General features: G+C 37.9%; 1 protein-coding gene across 1 annotated transcript; it reads right to left on the bottom strand.

The window, feature by feature from the left end:
• Nucleotides 1-1,706: 1,706 nt before the first annotated feature.
• On the bottom strand, nucleotides 1,707-15,818 carry LOC135200512 (uncharacterized). The gene is made up of 6 exons (XM_064229162.1): nucleotides 15,539-15,818; nucleotides 13,972-14,115; nucleotides 12,821-12,912; nucleotides 11,578-11,784; nucleotides 10,934-11,154; nucleotides 1,707-3,319 (listed from the first exon to the last, which is right to left on the bottom strand). The coding sequence occupies exons 1-6, from the start codon at nucleotides 15,628-15,630 to the stop codon at nucleotides 3,065-3,067; spliced, it is 1,011 nt and encodes a 336-aa protein (XP_064085232.1). The 5' UTR covers nucleotides 15,631-15,818; the 3' UTR covers nucleotides 1,707-3,064.
• Nucleotides 15,819-16,650: the final 832 nt, after the last annotated feature.

Raw genomic sequence — 16,650 nt, 5'->3', positions numbered from 1 at the left:
TAAGTAGTTAATGTAACAATACCAAGGACCAGAAACGAATCTGAAATCTATGTGCTGCAATTAATCACAGAAAATTATTGCATCTGACACTGTGGACGGAATCAACTCAAACGACAAAATATTAGTCAATTGCAATATGCACTGTTTAAAAAGTGCCTTTCCTTATTATGTGATATACAAAATTGCACTAAACCTAATGTTTAAACTTTCTTCTCAATTATAAAAGGCATGCCACAGGTCATCATCATGACTTCTTGTGTACTATCACAATTATTAATAAATAGTTTAACCAGACAAATAACGTTCTCAGCTCTCACAAGGATGGCCCATCTTTCATGCATAAGCCAAGAGTAACAATGTACTTCATGCATTAGGTTGATTTTCACAAAAAATGATGCTGCTGGTTAGTTAAAATTCCACCCGTGTTAGCAGCAAAAATGTAAATGTAGTATATGTACATTACACAAGTAGCACCTTTAAATTACAACAGCATATGTAAGTTGCATACTCGTACCTAGTATTGGTCCCCATACATTATTAGGTAATACAGTAACTTTAATTCCTAAACGCTATTGATGATAATGGGTTTATTATATTTTATCCTAAATATTTTGGTTTAATTGTACATTATTTTGAAGAGCCAGTAAAGAAACATGGACTGTTAAGTAGGGAACATTTAAATTCCTAAATTCAGGAGTTCTAAAAACCTTTCAGTACTTAACAAAATAGACTAGTATATTTTGGAAATATGTAATAGCTTACAAGAATACCGAGTGTAAGTTTTGGCATTAAATTTATAAATAAATTGATTCTGTAGTCTTTAAATGTCACAAACATTGCAAATCTTACCTATGATTTCCATTGATCCTAGGTATAAAAAGCTGAAGTCTCAAATGGTATTCCTTAAGCAACTCTACTTTTTCTTTGGCAAATAGGGATGAATACTTGGATGGTTAGTGGGATTATGATAAAAAAACTTTAATTTCTTATCTATGAAACATGCACATTAATCTTTAAAACTTGCAGAAGAATCTTGTCTTAAGTGAAACGTTTTGCCTCGAGAACAGGGTGGCAATGTTCCGAAAAATTTGAACGTGAGGTATGAGCCTAATCTATTACTACCTAAAAATGCCAGTTTCCTGGTCAAGCGTATGAGTAGGGGGAAGGCTGACTCCTGTAACAACTTTCCATACAACCTGGCATCTGATGAAAGTCTGACTGAACCCTTTGCTAGTTAGGTTCACCATCACTGCTCCAAGGGTGAGCCTCTATTAAAGAAAACAGAGAGTGTGCACCACCAGACCTAAGTCTTAAAACACGTTGTATAGCTCATCCCCAGCCTTTAGACCAGTATGAACACAGGTTAGACTGTCTACAGTTGGGAGAGGCATGAGCAGGTGGAATGCACAACATCCACTGAGCTGAGCTTCAAAGACAAGGCCAAATTTAGCTGAATGTACATCTTTATAAATGTTAATTAGTTTTCCATGGATGGCAGTGGTGAGAGGATGACCCACACACCTATGTTACATACTCAATCCTATTTCCAAGAAGCATAAATTTGTGGAGTCAAAGAGACTAGTACTTCTTTAAATTCAAGATGAATATTCTCAGATAAATTCATAATTCTCTCAAAATGCTATACAAGTTTCTAAGGATAAAATAATAAAAAAAAAAATGAACATAAAATTGAGTAACTCACACAAAAAGGGAGGAGACAACTAATTTCTTTTCACTGGACACTAAAAGGGGACTCTCCACAAGAGGTACCTGTCAAAAGGAGGCATGATAAAAGCTACAAAACCAGATTAAACTGGTTAAACGGGGTTGTACTACCAAACAATAAACAAAAGTGGGGCTACAGAACAATAAAAATTTGTTTTTAAAACATAAATTACAAAGCTTTTCCTTTTAAGCTGTGACATCTCTGAGTGTGTTTGGAGCTTATCAAGTGATTCATTAATAGAAGAGTAATGTTTATCTAGTTATATGTTCACACTACTGCAGGATCTATATATTTAGTCAAACCAGTACTTCACATAACCCTTATTTTTGTTCCCTTGTTGGGTAAGTAGACTAGTGGATTTATAATGCCTTGTTATCAGAAGCATTAGCAACAGAGGTAGTCAGTAGCTGCCATTTGAAAAAAATTCTTTTCTTTGTGGTAAGTTTACTCTTTCCAACTGAACAAAACCTAATTGTATGATATAACTAAAAGATTGCTCCAGGATCTCTTGTGGGAGCAAGAGCTGGGCAATGGAGAGAAAATGTGATCTCAATCTAATTGATCTGCAAGGCAGCCCCATGTGGCTCCATGAACTGAGATCAGCACTACAGGGAAATCCTTCTAAAGTAAAAACTGCCCATACCTACATGAGATTTCCTGATTCCATACCTATTCCCAGTGAGCCTCAAACCAGGGATCACACTCAACACATCAGTCAGTGCAAAAAGATGCCTAACCCTGCAGGTAGCACCAAGTGAGAATCAAAATCAAAAGTGCAGCTTAATATGAAACAAAAACTGTAAAAATTACTGACTGTACTTATCAAGTACGAAAATTATGAAAAAAAAAACATTATAGTACACAGTGAAAGCGTGAATGTGATGTGAAAAGCCTAAACAAACATTCTGAAGACATAGATACACCAAGATGGACAATCCACTATTCATGACAGTAAGTCCCTGATCACAGGTAAATTGAAAAGGATGCAATTCAGGGACTACTACATACATATACGTAGTGCCAAAAACTGGCACTCCATTTTAGTTTTTTTAAATATGCATTACCTGTCATAATATTTTCACTGGTACAATTACTTTTTACAAATAACCTTAACTTTTCCTAGAATTCTGATGGCTGCAAAAGTGAATGGACCTAAGTAAAAAATGTAATGATTTGAGGATAGTCTGTTGCATCAACATTTGTTACTCCTAACGTATAGTCTACCACAAGCCTGATAATGGCAGCTGTGGCATGTATAAAATAAAAGTTTGAAGGTTTTATTGCTATACACACAAATAACAATTTTATTGCACTATACTTAATTTAAATCTTAAATCATCATTTCCTTCCACCACAATGCTTACAAAAATTAGAAAACACCCTCACCCTGTGCTGATCATCATACAGTTTTTCTTTAGGCCTTGACCTGGAAAATATATTTTTATCATCTTCTAAGAATATACTTGAATTATTTATATGTTCAACTTTATTTTTCTCTCTCCAATCTTCAAGGTTGATTTTACGCTGCCGTTTGATGAGATTCTCTATTTCCCTGTTGCGCTGAGCAGAGGCTTGAAGTGCAGTTGAACGAACCTGTAATAACATTACAGGTTCAATAAAAATCAAAATTCATTTATTCATACAAACCCATTACAGGCAGTCCCCTCTTACCAGCGGCATCAGTTAACAGCATTTCGGTTTTACGATGCTTGGCTAAGGACATTGCTAACCAGATTTTCGGTGCTGGTAAGCATATATCAGCTCTGGCAAGCAGTTTATCAGTGTTGTAAGTGGTTTATTGATGCCAATAACCAGTTAATGGCATGGTTAAGCCATTTATCTGCACTTATGGCGTCACAAACGCCATTTATTACCATAATTATTGTGATGTTCCAGTTAACAACGATTTTCGGTTATTGGTGCTTGGCCAGGAACGGATCCCCCACCGTTAACCATAGACTGCCTGTATTTAATCAGCAATTAGCCCATTTGTCACATAGGAAATCATTCAAAATGATTTGTCCCCCTAAAAAAAGACAATGAGAGTCGCCTAGAAGTAATGTGTACGTGTTTGTGAATCCTACATTCTCAAGCAGTCAAAAGTTAGTATTCATGTCGTATGATCCACAAAATGTGGGAAATAATGTTGCTGGAAGGTGGGAACTTGCATTATAGTACTGGTTTTGAATAAAATATATTTTGTTTTTAAAAAAAATGTTTCACAACAAATCTATTACTTAAGAGTCAGACTGAATCAGAAATTAGGTGGGAAAGACTGAACTGATATTATCCTTGATTAGCTAATCAAGACCCATATGATCTGCTGCAAAGCTCCTTTTCCTAAAAATATATGAGCTGGAACACCCTGTACTCACCACTGATTGCCTTGCCAAGGAACCTTCATCTTAGTAGTCTCCCAACTAATGCTCCATGACAGCAAAGAATTTTCTAGGGTGAGTCCTGAGTTCATGCTTTAAGATCCCCCTGGCCCAGTACACCTTCCATTTCTATAACTTGGAGTAAATTATAGTCACATTTGATGTGTCAAGGCTGGTTGTAGTCTCGGTAGCTCCTGTTAGTTTTGACAGATGAGGAATCCGAGCCAATGTCCTTGGTTCATGCACACCTGGATCACTTTAAAAAAATGGTAACCTGTGCTAAATTGCCACCCTTACCCATTTGGGTGGAAATGTGAACCTCCTTGGTCAATTTGCAGAAGACGGATAAGTGATGTCTTAATAATGGTGAAATCTCAAACAAGGTAGTTATTTTTCCAGCAGAGCCAAAAAAAGACTTCTATTTGTTGATGTTAAGGAGGTGGCTTGTGTCAGCTGCTCATGGGCACAGATTCGCCGCATAAGTTTTAAATAGGAAAATCAATAATCCAATGTGAGCTACGAGGTGCGGTAAATGTCTACAGTTATGCTGGAAGATCCAACAAGGGCCACTAAAGTCTTCTCACTGTCTAAATCACTGATCCTTAGACTCTTATGTACCTCGGTTCAAGGTACCCTTTATAAGACTCCTCTGAGGAATCTATATCTATTAGTGCCTTTTCTATGCTGTGGAAAGTGCTGGTTAGTTACAAGAATTGCAACTATGTTGACTTGTGAATTAATAAAGGTGGAACTATGAAAAATAGATATCAACCAGAAAACTTGTTTGAACTGTGAACTGTGGGTGTAAAGAGACTTGGTACAGGTAGGGAGGTGGTGTACTCCCCATGCCAAACGAAGTTCAACAAGTGTTAACTTCTTTGCTTGTTTTAAGTACAAAATTAACCCTTGGTTAAAAGTAAAGGCCAAAAAGGGAGGGTTTGTATTTATGCAGGAACACATTCAAATTTTAAATTACAACTAAATGACAACTGCTATGGTACAAAATAAAAGTTACATTTCACATTAGAATAGCTATCAGTTTATGAGATATAAAAACCTTTTCCCAAGTACAGTAGTACCTCGAGATACGAAATTAATCCGTTCCGAGGCGCCTTTCGTATATAATGAGGTTTTCGTATCTTGGACCACATTTTATATGTAAAATGGCTAATCCGTTCCAAGCCCTCCAAAAACACCCCAGTAAATTTCATAATACAGTGGAACCTCGACATACGAAAGTCCCAACTTAAGAAAAAATCCAAGTTACGAAAGCAAGACAAGATTTTTTTGCCTCTGCATACAAAAATAATTCAGGTTACGAAAGGGTGTTACTGTAAAGTCCTGAGATTTCGCCCAGACCACCAAGAACAATTTTAAAACTCGCGCGCCTCTAACTCTGTAGCTCGCCACCATCCTTCCACTTTCCTGATGCTAGTCATCGCCGTATGATCGTGCTCTCCTATTGGTCAGCATCTATCCCATCATGCTCTACGTAAAGGCGTCCTTCGGCCACTTCCTTGCACTAGCGTTATCGTATGCACGCGGAATTCGTTCACTCACATATACGATTTCGCTTGTTAACGTAAATTAGTGTTAGTGATATCACTTTGTACTTTATCGTGTTGTGTGAGAACTTAATTAGTAACTTAATTATAGTCATGGGTCCCAAGAAAGTTGCTGAAGCTCACGGAAAGAAGAGGATGCTTTCTATGGAGATAAAGATGGAGATAATCAAGAAGTATGAGGCTGGCATGCGGTTGAGTGTGATCGCTAAGGAATAAGGCCGAAATCCGTCGACGATAGGTACCATCCTTAAGCAGAAGGAAGCCATCAAAGCAGCTACACCTTCCAAGGGCGTGACTATTTTGTCAAACAAGAGGAGCACATGCAGGATGAGATGGAGAGGCTGCTTCTTGAATGGATAAAAGACAAAGGAATCACTGGCGATACGATAACCGAGACGGCAATCTGCCACAAGGCCAGCGCTATTTTCGGTGATCTGATTGCCCAGGCCAAAGATGACAGAGGAGAAGGGACATCGACGCCAACCCCAGACTTCAAGGCTTCTCGTGGGTGGTTTGAAAAGTTCCGGAAACGGACTGGCATCCATTCGGTGGTGCGGCATGGGGAGGCTGCCAGCTCAGACATGAAAAGTGGCCGAAGCCTTTATTAACACTTCGACGAGATGACGATCAAGAAAGGCTACAGTTCTCAGCAAGTCTTCAACTGTGACGAGACGCCTTTTTTGGAAAAAAAATGCCTCATCGGACGTACATCACGGAGGAAGAGAAGAAGCTACCCGGGAATAAGCCTATGAAAGACAGGCTTATGCTCGCACTATGTTCCAACGCCAGTGGGGATTGTAAAGTCAAGCCCCTACTTGTCTATCATTCGGAGACTCCTCGAGCCTTCAAGGCCCACAAGTGCTAAAGGAGAAGCTTCCAGTGATGTGGAGGGCTAATGGGAAAGCCTGGGTAATGAGACTTTTGTTCACCGAGTGGGTAAATCTGTGTTTCGGCCCGACAGCGAAGAAATTCTTGGAAGAGAAGTGCCTCCCTCTGAAATGTCAGCTGTGTTGGACAATGCCCCTACTCACCCTACTGGCCTTGAGGAAGATATCAAGGTTCTTTATCTTCCGCCTAACACCACCTCTCTCCTCCAGCCCATGGACCAGCAAGTAATATCGAACTTCAAGAAGCTGCATACGAAACATCTTTTCAAGAGATCGACATCACCGACACCACAAACCTCACCTTCCATGAATTTTGGAAGGAGCATTTTGATATTGTGATATGCATCGACTCATCGATCAAGCTTGGCAAGAGGTTTTGAGGCGAACCTTGAATTCTTCGTGGAGGAAACTCTGGCCTGCTGTATCCGCCCGAGACTTCGAGGGATTCGACGTGGGTGGAGCTGATGCAGATTCAGAAACAGTTGACGATCCTGAAACTGTTTTGCAACTAGATCTTGACGAGATCATTACTCTTGGCAAGTCCATGGGGCTGGTCGTCGATGAGGACGACATCAATGACCTTCTCAAGGAGCACCAAGAGCAGCTTACGACGCATGACCTGAAGGAGTTGGAGGCCATGCAACATAACGTCGTTCAAGAAGAGTTCTCTAGCAGCAGCGAGGAGGAGGAGGAGGACCCTATGACAACAGCAAAAATTAAGGATGCTCTAGCTGCTTTTCATAAAGTGCAATCATTTGTAGAAAAGAGACACTCCGAAAAGGTTTACACAGGTTGTATGCTTGTGCAGTTCAATGACGTTTGCCTGTCATTTCAGGAGCATTGTCAAAAGCAGGCAGAAGCAATCTTCCTTGGATAGTTATTTTTTAAAGAGGCCTTTAGTAGTAGTAAGCAAACAGGAAGATCAAAGTGATACGAAAAAACAGAAAGCTGAAAGTGGCAAAGAAATTGAAATTTGTAAAAAAAAAAAAAAAAAAAAATTAATTTAAAGTTTTTTGTAAAGTTGTGTGCGTTAATGTTTTCTGCTATTGTTAATGTGTTTAATAAAATTTAGTGTTAATGTTTTCTGACATTTTTTAATGTGTTTCTTAAAGTTAAGTGTTCATGTTTTCTGCCATTTGTCCTCCTCCTCTGTCGCCACTTTCTGAGATCGCCTCACTCAAAAGGTAAGGTTCCACATTTTACTACATACGTATGTACGTACAGTATTTCTTGTACCATGTACACTAATACACTTTATTTATAGGTACATATAGTAGTACATATATGTAGTTTATGTTATGTATTGAATGTTCCAAATTGTTGTATTTCATTATTTTTTGGTCAATTTAGCTTTATTATAAAATTTACTGGGGTGTTTTTGTAGGGCTTGGAATGAATTAGGCAATTTACATGTAAAATGTGGTTCAAGATACGAAAAATCAGGTTACGAATGCCGCTTCGGAACGGATTAATTTCGTATCCTGAGGCACTACTGTAAAGCTAAATTGACCTATAACAATGAAATACTACAACAATTTGGACCATTCAATACGTAACTTAATAATAAAATGCAAAACCTGTAAATAAAGTGTATATTAGTGTACAAGAAATATTATTACTGTAACGTAAAATGTGGAAGCTTACCTTTCGAGTGAGGCTATCTCCGAAAGTGGAGGCAGAGGAGGAGGAGGACAAACGGCAGATAATGTACGTACGTACACTTAACTTTACGAAAACACATAAAAAATCTAAGGAAAACTATAAAACTAAAATTTACGAAACACATTAACAAAACTGTAACACTTAACTTTACAAAAAACTAAACATTAATTTTTTTTTCTTTTTTTGATTTTTAAGTTTTTTTACTTTTACGTAGGTTTTTTTTTTTTTTTTTTTTTTTTTTTTTTTTTTTTTTTTTTTTTTTTTTTTTTTTTTTTTTTTTTTTTTTTTTTTTTTTTTTTTTTTTTTTTTTTTTTTTTTTCCAGAATTTCAACTTCGCCACTTTCAACGTTCTGTTTTTCATCACTTGGTTCTTCCTTTTTGCTTTCAACTTTCTGTTTTTTATCACTTGGTTCTTCCTTTTTGCTTACTCCTGCTATGCTGAAGGCCTCTTTAAAAAATAACGATCCAAGGAAGATTGCTTCTGCCTACTTTTCACAATGTTCCTGAAACGACTCAGGCAAACGTCATCGAACTGCGCAAGCATACGACCTGTGTGAGCCTTTTCAGTGTGTCTTTTTTCGATAAACGATTGCACTTTATGAAAAGCGGCTAGAACATCCTTAATTTCTGCCGTTGTCATAGGCTCCTCCTCCTCTTCCTCGCTGCTGCTAGAGAACTTCTCTTGAACGACGTTATGTTGCATGGCCTCCAACTTCTTCAGGTCATCCGTCGTAAGCTCCTCTTGGTGCTCCTCGAGAAGGTCGTTGATGTCGTCCTCGTCGATGACCAGCCCCACTTGCCGAGTGCAACGATCTTGTCAAGATCTGGTTGGGAAACAGCTTCGGGATCATCAACTGTTTCTGACTCTGCAGCACCAGCTTCGCCCACGTCGAATCCCTCGAAGTCTCGGGCGGATACGACATCAGGCCAGTTTCCTCCACGAGGAATTCAAAGTTCGCCTCGAAACCTCCTGCCAAGCTTGGTTGATGAGTCGGATGCAAATGACGATGTCGAAATGCTCCTTCCAACCAAAATTGACGCAAGCTGAGGTTTGTGGTATCGGTGATGTCGAAACATCTCTTGAAAAGATGTTTCGTGTACAGCTTCTTAAAGTTCGCTATCACTTGCTGGTCCATGGGCTGGAGGAGAGGGGTGGTGTTGGGCGGAAGAAAAAGAATCTTGAGGAAGGAATACTCCGCTAGGATATCTTCCTCGAGGCCAGGAGGCTGGGGAGGGGCATTGTCCAACACCAGCAGACATTTCAGGGGGAGGCGCTTCTCTTCCAAAAATTTCTTCACTGTCGGGCCGAAACACAGATTTACCCACTCTGTGAACAAAAGCCTCGTTACTCAGGCTTTTGCATTAGCCCTCCACATCACTGGAAGCTTCTCTTTCAGCACTTTGTGGGCCTTGAAGGCTCGAGGAGTCTCGGAATGATACACCAGTAGGGGCTTCACCTTGCAATCCCCACTGGCGTTTGAACAAAGTGCGAGCGTAAGCCTGTCTTTCATAGGCTTATGCCTGGGTAGCTTCTTCTCTTCCTCCGTGATGTACGTCCGACGAGGCATTTTTTTCCAAAAAAGGCCAGTCTCATCACAATTGAAGACTTGCTGAGACTGTAGGCCTCCTTTGGTTATCATCTCGTCGAAAGTTTTCTTAAATGCTTCGGCCGCTTTCGTGTCCGAGCTGGCAGCCTCCCCGACACACCACCGAATGGATGCCAGTCCGTTTACAGAATTTCTCGAACCAGCCATGTGAAGCCATGAACTCTGGGGTTTGCGTTGAAGTCCCTTCCCCTCTGTCGTCTTCCGCCTGCGCAATCAAATCGCCGAAAATAGCGCTGGCCTTGTGGGCGATTGCTGTCTCCATTACTGTATCGCCAGCGATTTCTTTGTCTTTTATCCTGACGAGGAGCAGCCGTTCCATCTCGTCGTGCACGTGGCTCCTCTTGCTGGACAAAATAGTGATGCCCTTCGACGGTGTAGCTGCTTTGATGGCATCCTTCTGTTTGATGATGGTGCCTATTGTCGACGGATTACGGCCGTATTCCTTTGCGATCACACTCAATCGCATACCAGCTTCGTACTTCTTGATGATCTCCATCTTTGTCTCCAAAGAGAGCATGCACTTCTTTCCGTGAATTTCAACTTTCTTGGGACCCAAGACTACGTTATCTTGTACGTAGTTTATGTATAAGTAACACAATAAAGTTTTTGCACAACACGATAATAGTACTGCAACGAAATCACTAACGAATTTACGTTACTAAACAAAATCGTTGGACCGAACGAATGCCGTGTGCGTACGATAAAGATGTTGGTACGAAGAGGCCGAGATAGGTACGCCACCACGTATAAGTATAAGATGCATGCTGGGAGGGATGCTGTCCAATAGGAGAGAAGGATTTCATGGTAGTGACTAGCATCAGGAACCAATGGGAGAGCAGGAGGATGGTGGCGAGTCTACTAGTCCTAAGAAGGCGGCGCGCGGCGTGAGTTTCAAAATTGTATCCGGCGAATCTCGGACTTTCAGAACCTTTCGTATCTTGAAAACTTTTCGTATGTAGAGCCGTTAAATTTTTCGCATTGGCTTTCGTATCTTGAGTTTTCGTAAGTTGAGCCTTTCGTATCTTGAGGTACTACTGTACTGTACAAAATGGAATGCATTCAGTTTCCTATATATATGTACTATCAAGAATGTAAAGCTTTTATTCACCTGCTCCTTATTCAGATGAACGTTAAATGATGTCTGATCACCTATAGAGCGAACAACTTGCCCACTTCCAACAGGTAAGTAAATTAACTTTTTATCACTGTCATGAAAATTCTTCCTCAGTGTTCTTGACAGCTGAGACGTGTATGGGTATCTATGACTTCTCACTAGTTTGGCCTTTGACGAAGATGCTGACCTTGGCCGTGCTTCTGATTCTTTTGATACTGTTGGCAAAACAAGTTTTTAGTTTTGAAGATAAGTAAAGAATAAGCAGAAAAAAATATTCAAAAAGTTTATTCATAAGTTAGGTTTAGACATGAAGCAATTTCTACCTTCATCAAAGCAGGCTAATATTCTTGACTTAACAGCCCGCTTGTTCTTCTATAACATGACTTAGTCCTTCATGAATGACAAAATACCCTGAATTAGTACATATGAGATGTCTGAAAATCTACCACTTACACTGCCAAAATGCATGCTTCACTGTATGATTAAACACAAGTGATGTCCTCCTCATAACTTATAATAAAACTTAATAAAGATGGTAAGTAAAATAATTCAAACTTCATCAAATATGTTAGAGAAACAACTTGGTTTCAACAAAACTCATTTGTACAAAATCAAAAACATTCTTAAAAAATAATTACCTGGTAGAAGGTCATACTCTCTCTCCTGAGATCGAGATCGCATGACACCTAACTGTCTGCTATCCCTTGACAGGTCTTTAGGCTCACTTTGTTCTGGATCACTTGTCGGCATTAAATACTGTGGGTTCAAATCTTCTTTAGTATCTTTAGTATCACTCTCATAATGAACAGCTTCCTTCTGTTGCCTGCAAAGTACACAAGGAATTCAAAGAAAATACAAAATAAAGATACGTATATTTAAGGATGCACTCCTTCACTTCAGTTGGCACTCAGACATCACTCAGATATATTGTTCCTCAAATTTGTTTTACATTATTATTAGGTGCTTTAACCAGACCCCGAGCCCAAACTAATACTCTCACAGGGTCACCCTGAAGTATTTACTGTACCACAAAAATCACAATTAAATTATATTTAGTAAATTGCTTTCTTTAAAACCTTGATAACTGGACACATCTACAATGATGAAGATTCTGATAAAATTTCCTTAGTAAAAATTTATCCCTACACCTAAACTTGCCCTTGTAACTATTTCATCTGCCCCAAACCCATTTTCTTGCTCATTTTGGCCCAAGACTAATACACATGGCATTGTTCTTTGCTTTCCCTTGTAACGTTTTTAAGCCTTCTTCTGCATGTGGCTCCTCTCTGAATCTCTGACTCAGTTGCAACAAGAATCAGTTTATCTGGCAACAAGAAACTCCTTGACTTGGTTCTGGGGCCTAAACATAAGCAGAGGCAGAGGAAGGTGTGGAATCACTGACATCAAGCATTACAAGTGCTTCTGAAGAAAAAACTCATTAGGAACTGCCTAAGTACTCTCTGTGTAACTGGTCTGCATAAGCAGCATCAGGTATAGATGAGTAGCACCAGAACGGCCTTGGGTAGAACTGCCAGACAACTTGGACACAGCAAGCATGGGAGAGGAACTGGGTAAAACAAAACTTCTGACATGTGAGAAACAGCACTTAACTGCATGAGGCAAAAAAAAAAGTCTACTGCATTTGTATGAAGCAAGAAGGATAGCGTAGACACGACACAATGGCTAGAGAATCTATGGCTTTTCATATAGATGATCTTTTGCAAGCAAAACTTCCAGAAATATAATACATATTTTCCATCATTCATCCTTTAAAGCCCTTAAACTAAAAACAAATGAATATAAGTTGTTTAGGTAGAATAATTCCATATAAACATAAAAAAATACAAGAATGTGATTCTGCAATGAATGAAACAAATCTACCTTGGGAATCATCTGGCGAAAAATGGAGACGTGGTACATTTGGGAGAACCTTCTTTTGATCTGATTGTGCTACTGATACTTCTTGATGGAATCTGCGAACATAAAGTTTAATTAGACAAAATTACTGTATATACACAAGACTTCAACTGCATCATATATCAGCAATAATTAACTCAAATTTGCTGTAATTGTTATTAAGTAAGTCATTACGCTCATAATCAAAATATAAATATCAGTTACGATAAGGGCAATTAGGATTGAGAAGACAAAAAATACATTTTGAATGCAGCTCATACAACAATCATACTCAATTCCACTTCCTTGCAGATGGTCTTCAACCAACTTGTCCCTGCATATTACAACCCTTGAAAATTTAGTCCTCCTTTAACAATAGTTCTGGGATTTGAAGGTTCAAGTACAAATTAAGAGGAAACAGCCTAACCATTTACTTAAATCTTACAAGTCCATTCAAATTACAGGGTTCTATTCTTTCACTTGTGCTTTAGTTTTAATGCACACAAATGAGCATTATGATATACTGTAAGTAAAACTCAAAGTTTATAATCATAAAGTATAATTGCTGATCTAAGTTTTCCTATGAAGTACTGTAAATAACAATATACATGGATAAAAATTGAAATCAATAATGCATTTATCCCTTATGTCATGCATGTCAGCCAACAGATAATAAATTACACTTAATAAGATCTATTAGGTATACTTGTCATGAACAAAATATTCTCACATATTAAGTATTAAACCTGAGGCACTCATGCAGGGTATGCAATTGTAATGAATACTTAAATCAAACTCTGATTGCTTCCCTTGAGGTACTCAAAAGCTCTTGTGAATAGGAAAAATTACAAGATACAGTGGTACTATAGTATGTTTTCCCAAGTCATCACAGCATAGTTAACAATCAAATAAATTTCTGCCTCACATCGAGACCAAAGCCCAAAGGGCTTCACCCTTGCCTGTCACTTGAGAGTCCTCAGTATGATCCCAGTTTGAGAGAGAAATTTATGTCTACTGCTCATGTGATTGTGCTGATTTCAATATCAGATATAGGAATTTGAAAGTGTCTTTAACCATTCATTTACTATACCTACAGTAAAAAGTAATTAGCTTACCACAAACTTTAAAGGACTTACGTTTCTGGCTGACTTTGTACGCTGACATTTTTCATTAGGGTTTTGGGAGGTCTAATGATTTCCTCATCCGAAGAGTCACAATCACAACAACTGTTGTCCTCCTCTATCTTATGATGTGACCTTTCTTCTTCTCTTCTTCTTAATCTATAAATAAGGGTTTGTAAAAGTTTTGCTGTATAAATGCATTACCATACACAGCTGGCAGATTTGGACTACAAAAAAAAATTAGGCAAAGATCAATTTAATCATTTTTAATATACATCAAAAGGACATCAATACAAGAACTTCATAAAGAATGTCTCTGGTAAAATTAATAAGAATGTTCATAAAACTTCATAGAAATCTATGTATACTGTATTACCAAGTCAGTTTCACTAAATTTATGCAACACTTAGGACTATGGTAGAAATAAATATGTTGTAAAAAATTGAAACCAAACTGAATGGAATTACATTAAGAGCAACAACAAGAAATTTGCAGCCCAAAGATTGTACTATAAGCTCTTCCTGATATCCAATGAACCAAAAATATAATGTCTCAAGAAAAAACTAGACTTTATTTTCTGAGGGTCACAACTAAACAAATTTGACAGTTAAGATAATATATATACTATGACATATGACAGTTTAGAATGTCTTTGCTAATATATGAGCATGTCAAATGAATCTGAGGATTGGAGGGTGGATGGTTAACATAGCAATTTGTGGCCCTCTAGCCTTAGTAGTTTTTAAGATCTAGCTAATGGCAGATGGGCAAAAAAAACTTCCACAATAGTTTTCTTTTACAGAAAACTAAAATTGGTCATGAAAAAAACTACCTAGCCACATGGGTCTGTTACACATCACATACACCAACTTTCTTTGTTTCTCAAAGGTACGCTATACATGTGAAATCCACTTTCTTGTTTTCTAGCCTGCAATTCACAAGACAACCAAAATTGTTAGGCTATCAGACTACCAGACTAGACTAAGCTAAAATAGGGTAAATGACTGAGTGGCGACATAGCAACCACCGATCCTGGAATGCGGCCACCTTCCTGAAAAGTAATTGAATTCGCTGCCATGAGCATCAGTCAAGAGTTGTGGGCCATCCTGGCAGCACACCTAGCTAGACCTCTACATTCCTCTCAAAGTAAGTGTTTTCTCCTAAATTACAAAATATTGGCATAATTCAAGCACTTTTTCAGGAAGTGCTTGCGTTCCGAGAGACGTGGCCGCTATGTCGCTGTTTGGTCATTTATCCTAAACTTAATCAAACAAAATGTCCCTACCCTAGTAGATAATAATTGGGTGCAAATATGTGAAAAGGTAACTTTGGCTTATACATAAACTTGACTATGCAACAGGTTAAACTTAAGTTTGGTTTACAACACTTGCTAGCTTAACCTTGCAAGTCAGTGACATAAGGCTACCTCACCCTAGCCTAGGCTCAAATTAATACTACAGCTTGTGGTTAGTCAATACACCTACTACTACCTATCTGTGGAGATATACCTATGTATGCCATTGAAGAAATAAATGCATAGGACTACTAGTCTATTTGAATTTTAACCTGAAAGACTGCTTACCTGAGTGAATTGTTTTCTTCCCAGACAGTCTTCCTCACTTCAGAATCATAATTTTTGAACATAAGTCGATAGGTAGATTTTTTGTGCACCATGTTTCCCGCATATAAATTACAAATCAATTATTCTTAAAGCATTGAATCTAATTTCCGAAAGGCTTACACGACCACAGATTGAATTTGTAAGGGAATGACAGCTTGTACGCCCTACAAGCCTTTAAATATTTATCAATCGCTAGCATTCGCTACGTTCATAATGTCTTTTTACCGACTAGAAACAGCATTCTAAATTTTAACGAAAGTATGTACAACACAATAACGATCTATAAAAATTAAAATAACATAAAAATACTATATAAATGTTCATCAATAACGTATTTGCCTACACTGAAGCATCACTTTAATAAATTTGGCAAACAACATCCCAACACATATTTACAGTTGTGGCTACACCATTGAACGCGCATCCATATGTCAACACACTTCTTCTTCTAGTATTTACAGGATGTAATTGCTGACAGGTACCACACGATACTGATAGAAGTAGAGAAGGAAATAAAGTAAGGATGGGTGATAGTAAATAAGGAAAATATATTCATCTGCAACAAATGGGAAGCTTGATGTTTATAAGTAAGTTACATAAGAACTGAAAAAAACATATGATGACTATCTGAAGATTCAGAAAAAAATGAAGTGCCGAATACCTTCTTGTTATTACAAAAAACATCACAAGGATATGTTCATTGTTCATTCTTCTTTCCTATTGTTTCTTTACATGTCTGTCATTAAAACTACTAAGCATTTCAGGTAGTTCTTATACATTATATAAGGGACCATATTCGTTCAACGTAACAGAGGCTTAAGTCTCATGACAGCAGAATTACAAAAATCACAGATTAACGTACTAATGCAACTGGAAATATATATTATTTATATATATATATATATCTATATATATATTATATATATATATTATATATATATATATATAGTATATATATATTGTATGTATAATATATATTCCTTTAATCCTGAGCATTTAGTTATCTAACAAATAACGAGAGAGAGAGAGAGAGAGAGGAGAGAGAGAGAGAGAGAGAGAGAGAGAGAGAGAGA

This window comes from Macrobrachium nipponense, chromosome 27 (genome assembly GCF_015104395.2).
Source record: "Macrobrachium nipponense isolate FS-2020 chromosome 27, ASM1510439v2, whole genome shotgun sequence".
Classification (NCBI taxonomy): domain Eukaryota; kingdom Metazoa; phylum Arthropoda; class Malacostraca; order Decapoda; family Palaemonidae; genus Macrobrachium; species Macrobrachium nipponense.
The sequence above is the reverse complement of the archived record's forward strand: the minus strand, read 5'-3'. Positions and strand labels throughout refer to the sequence as shown.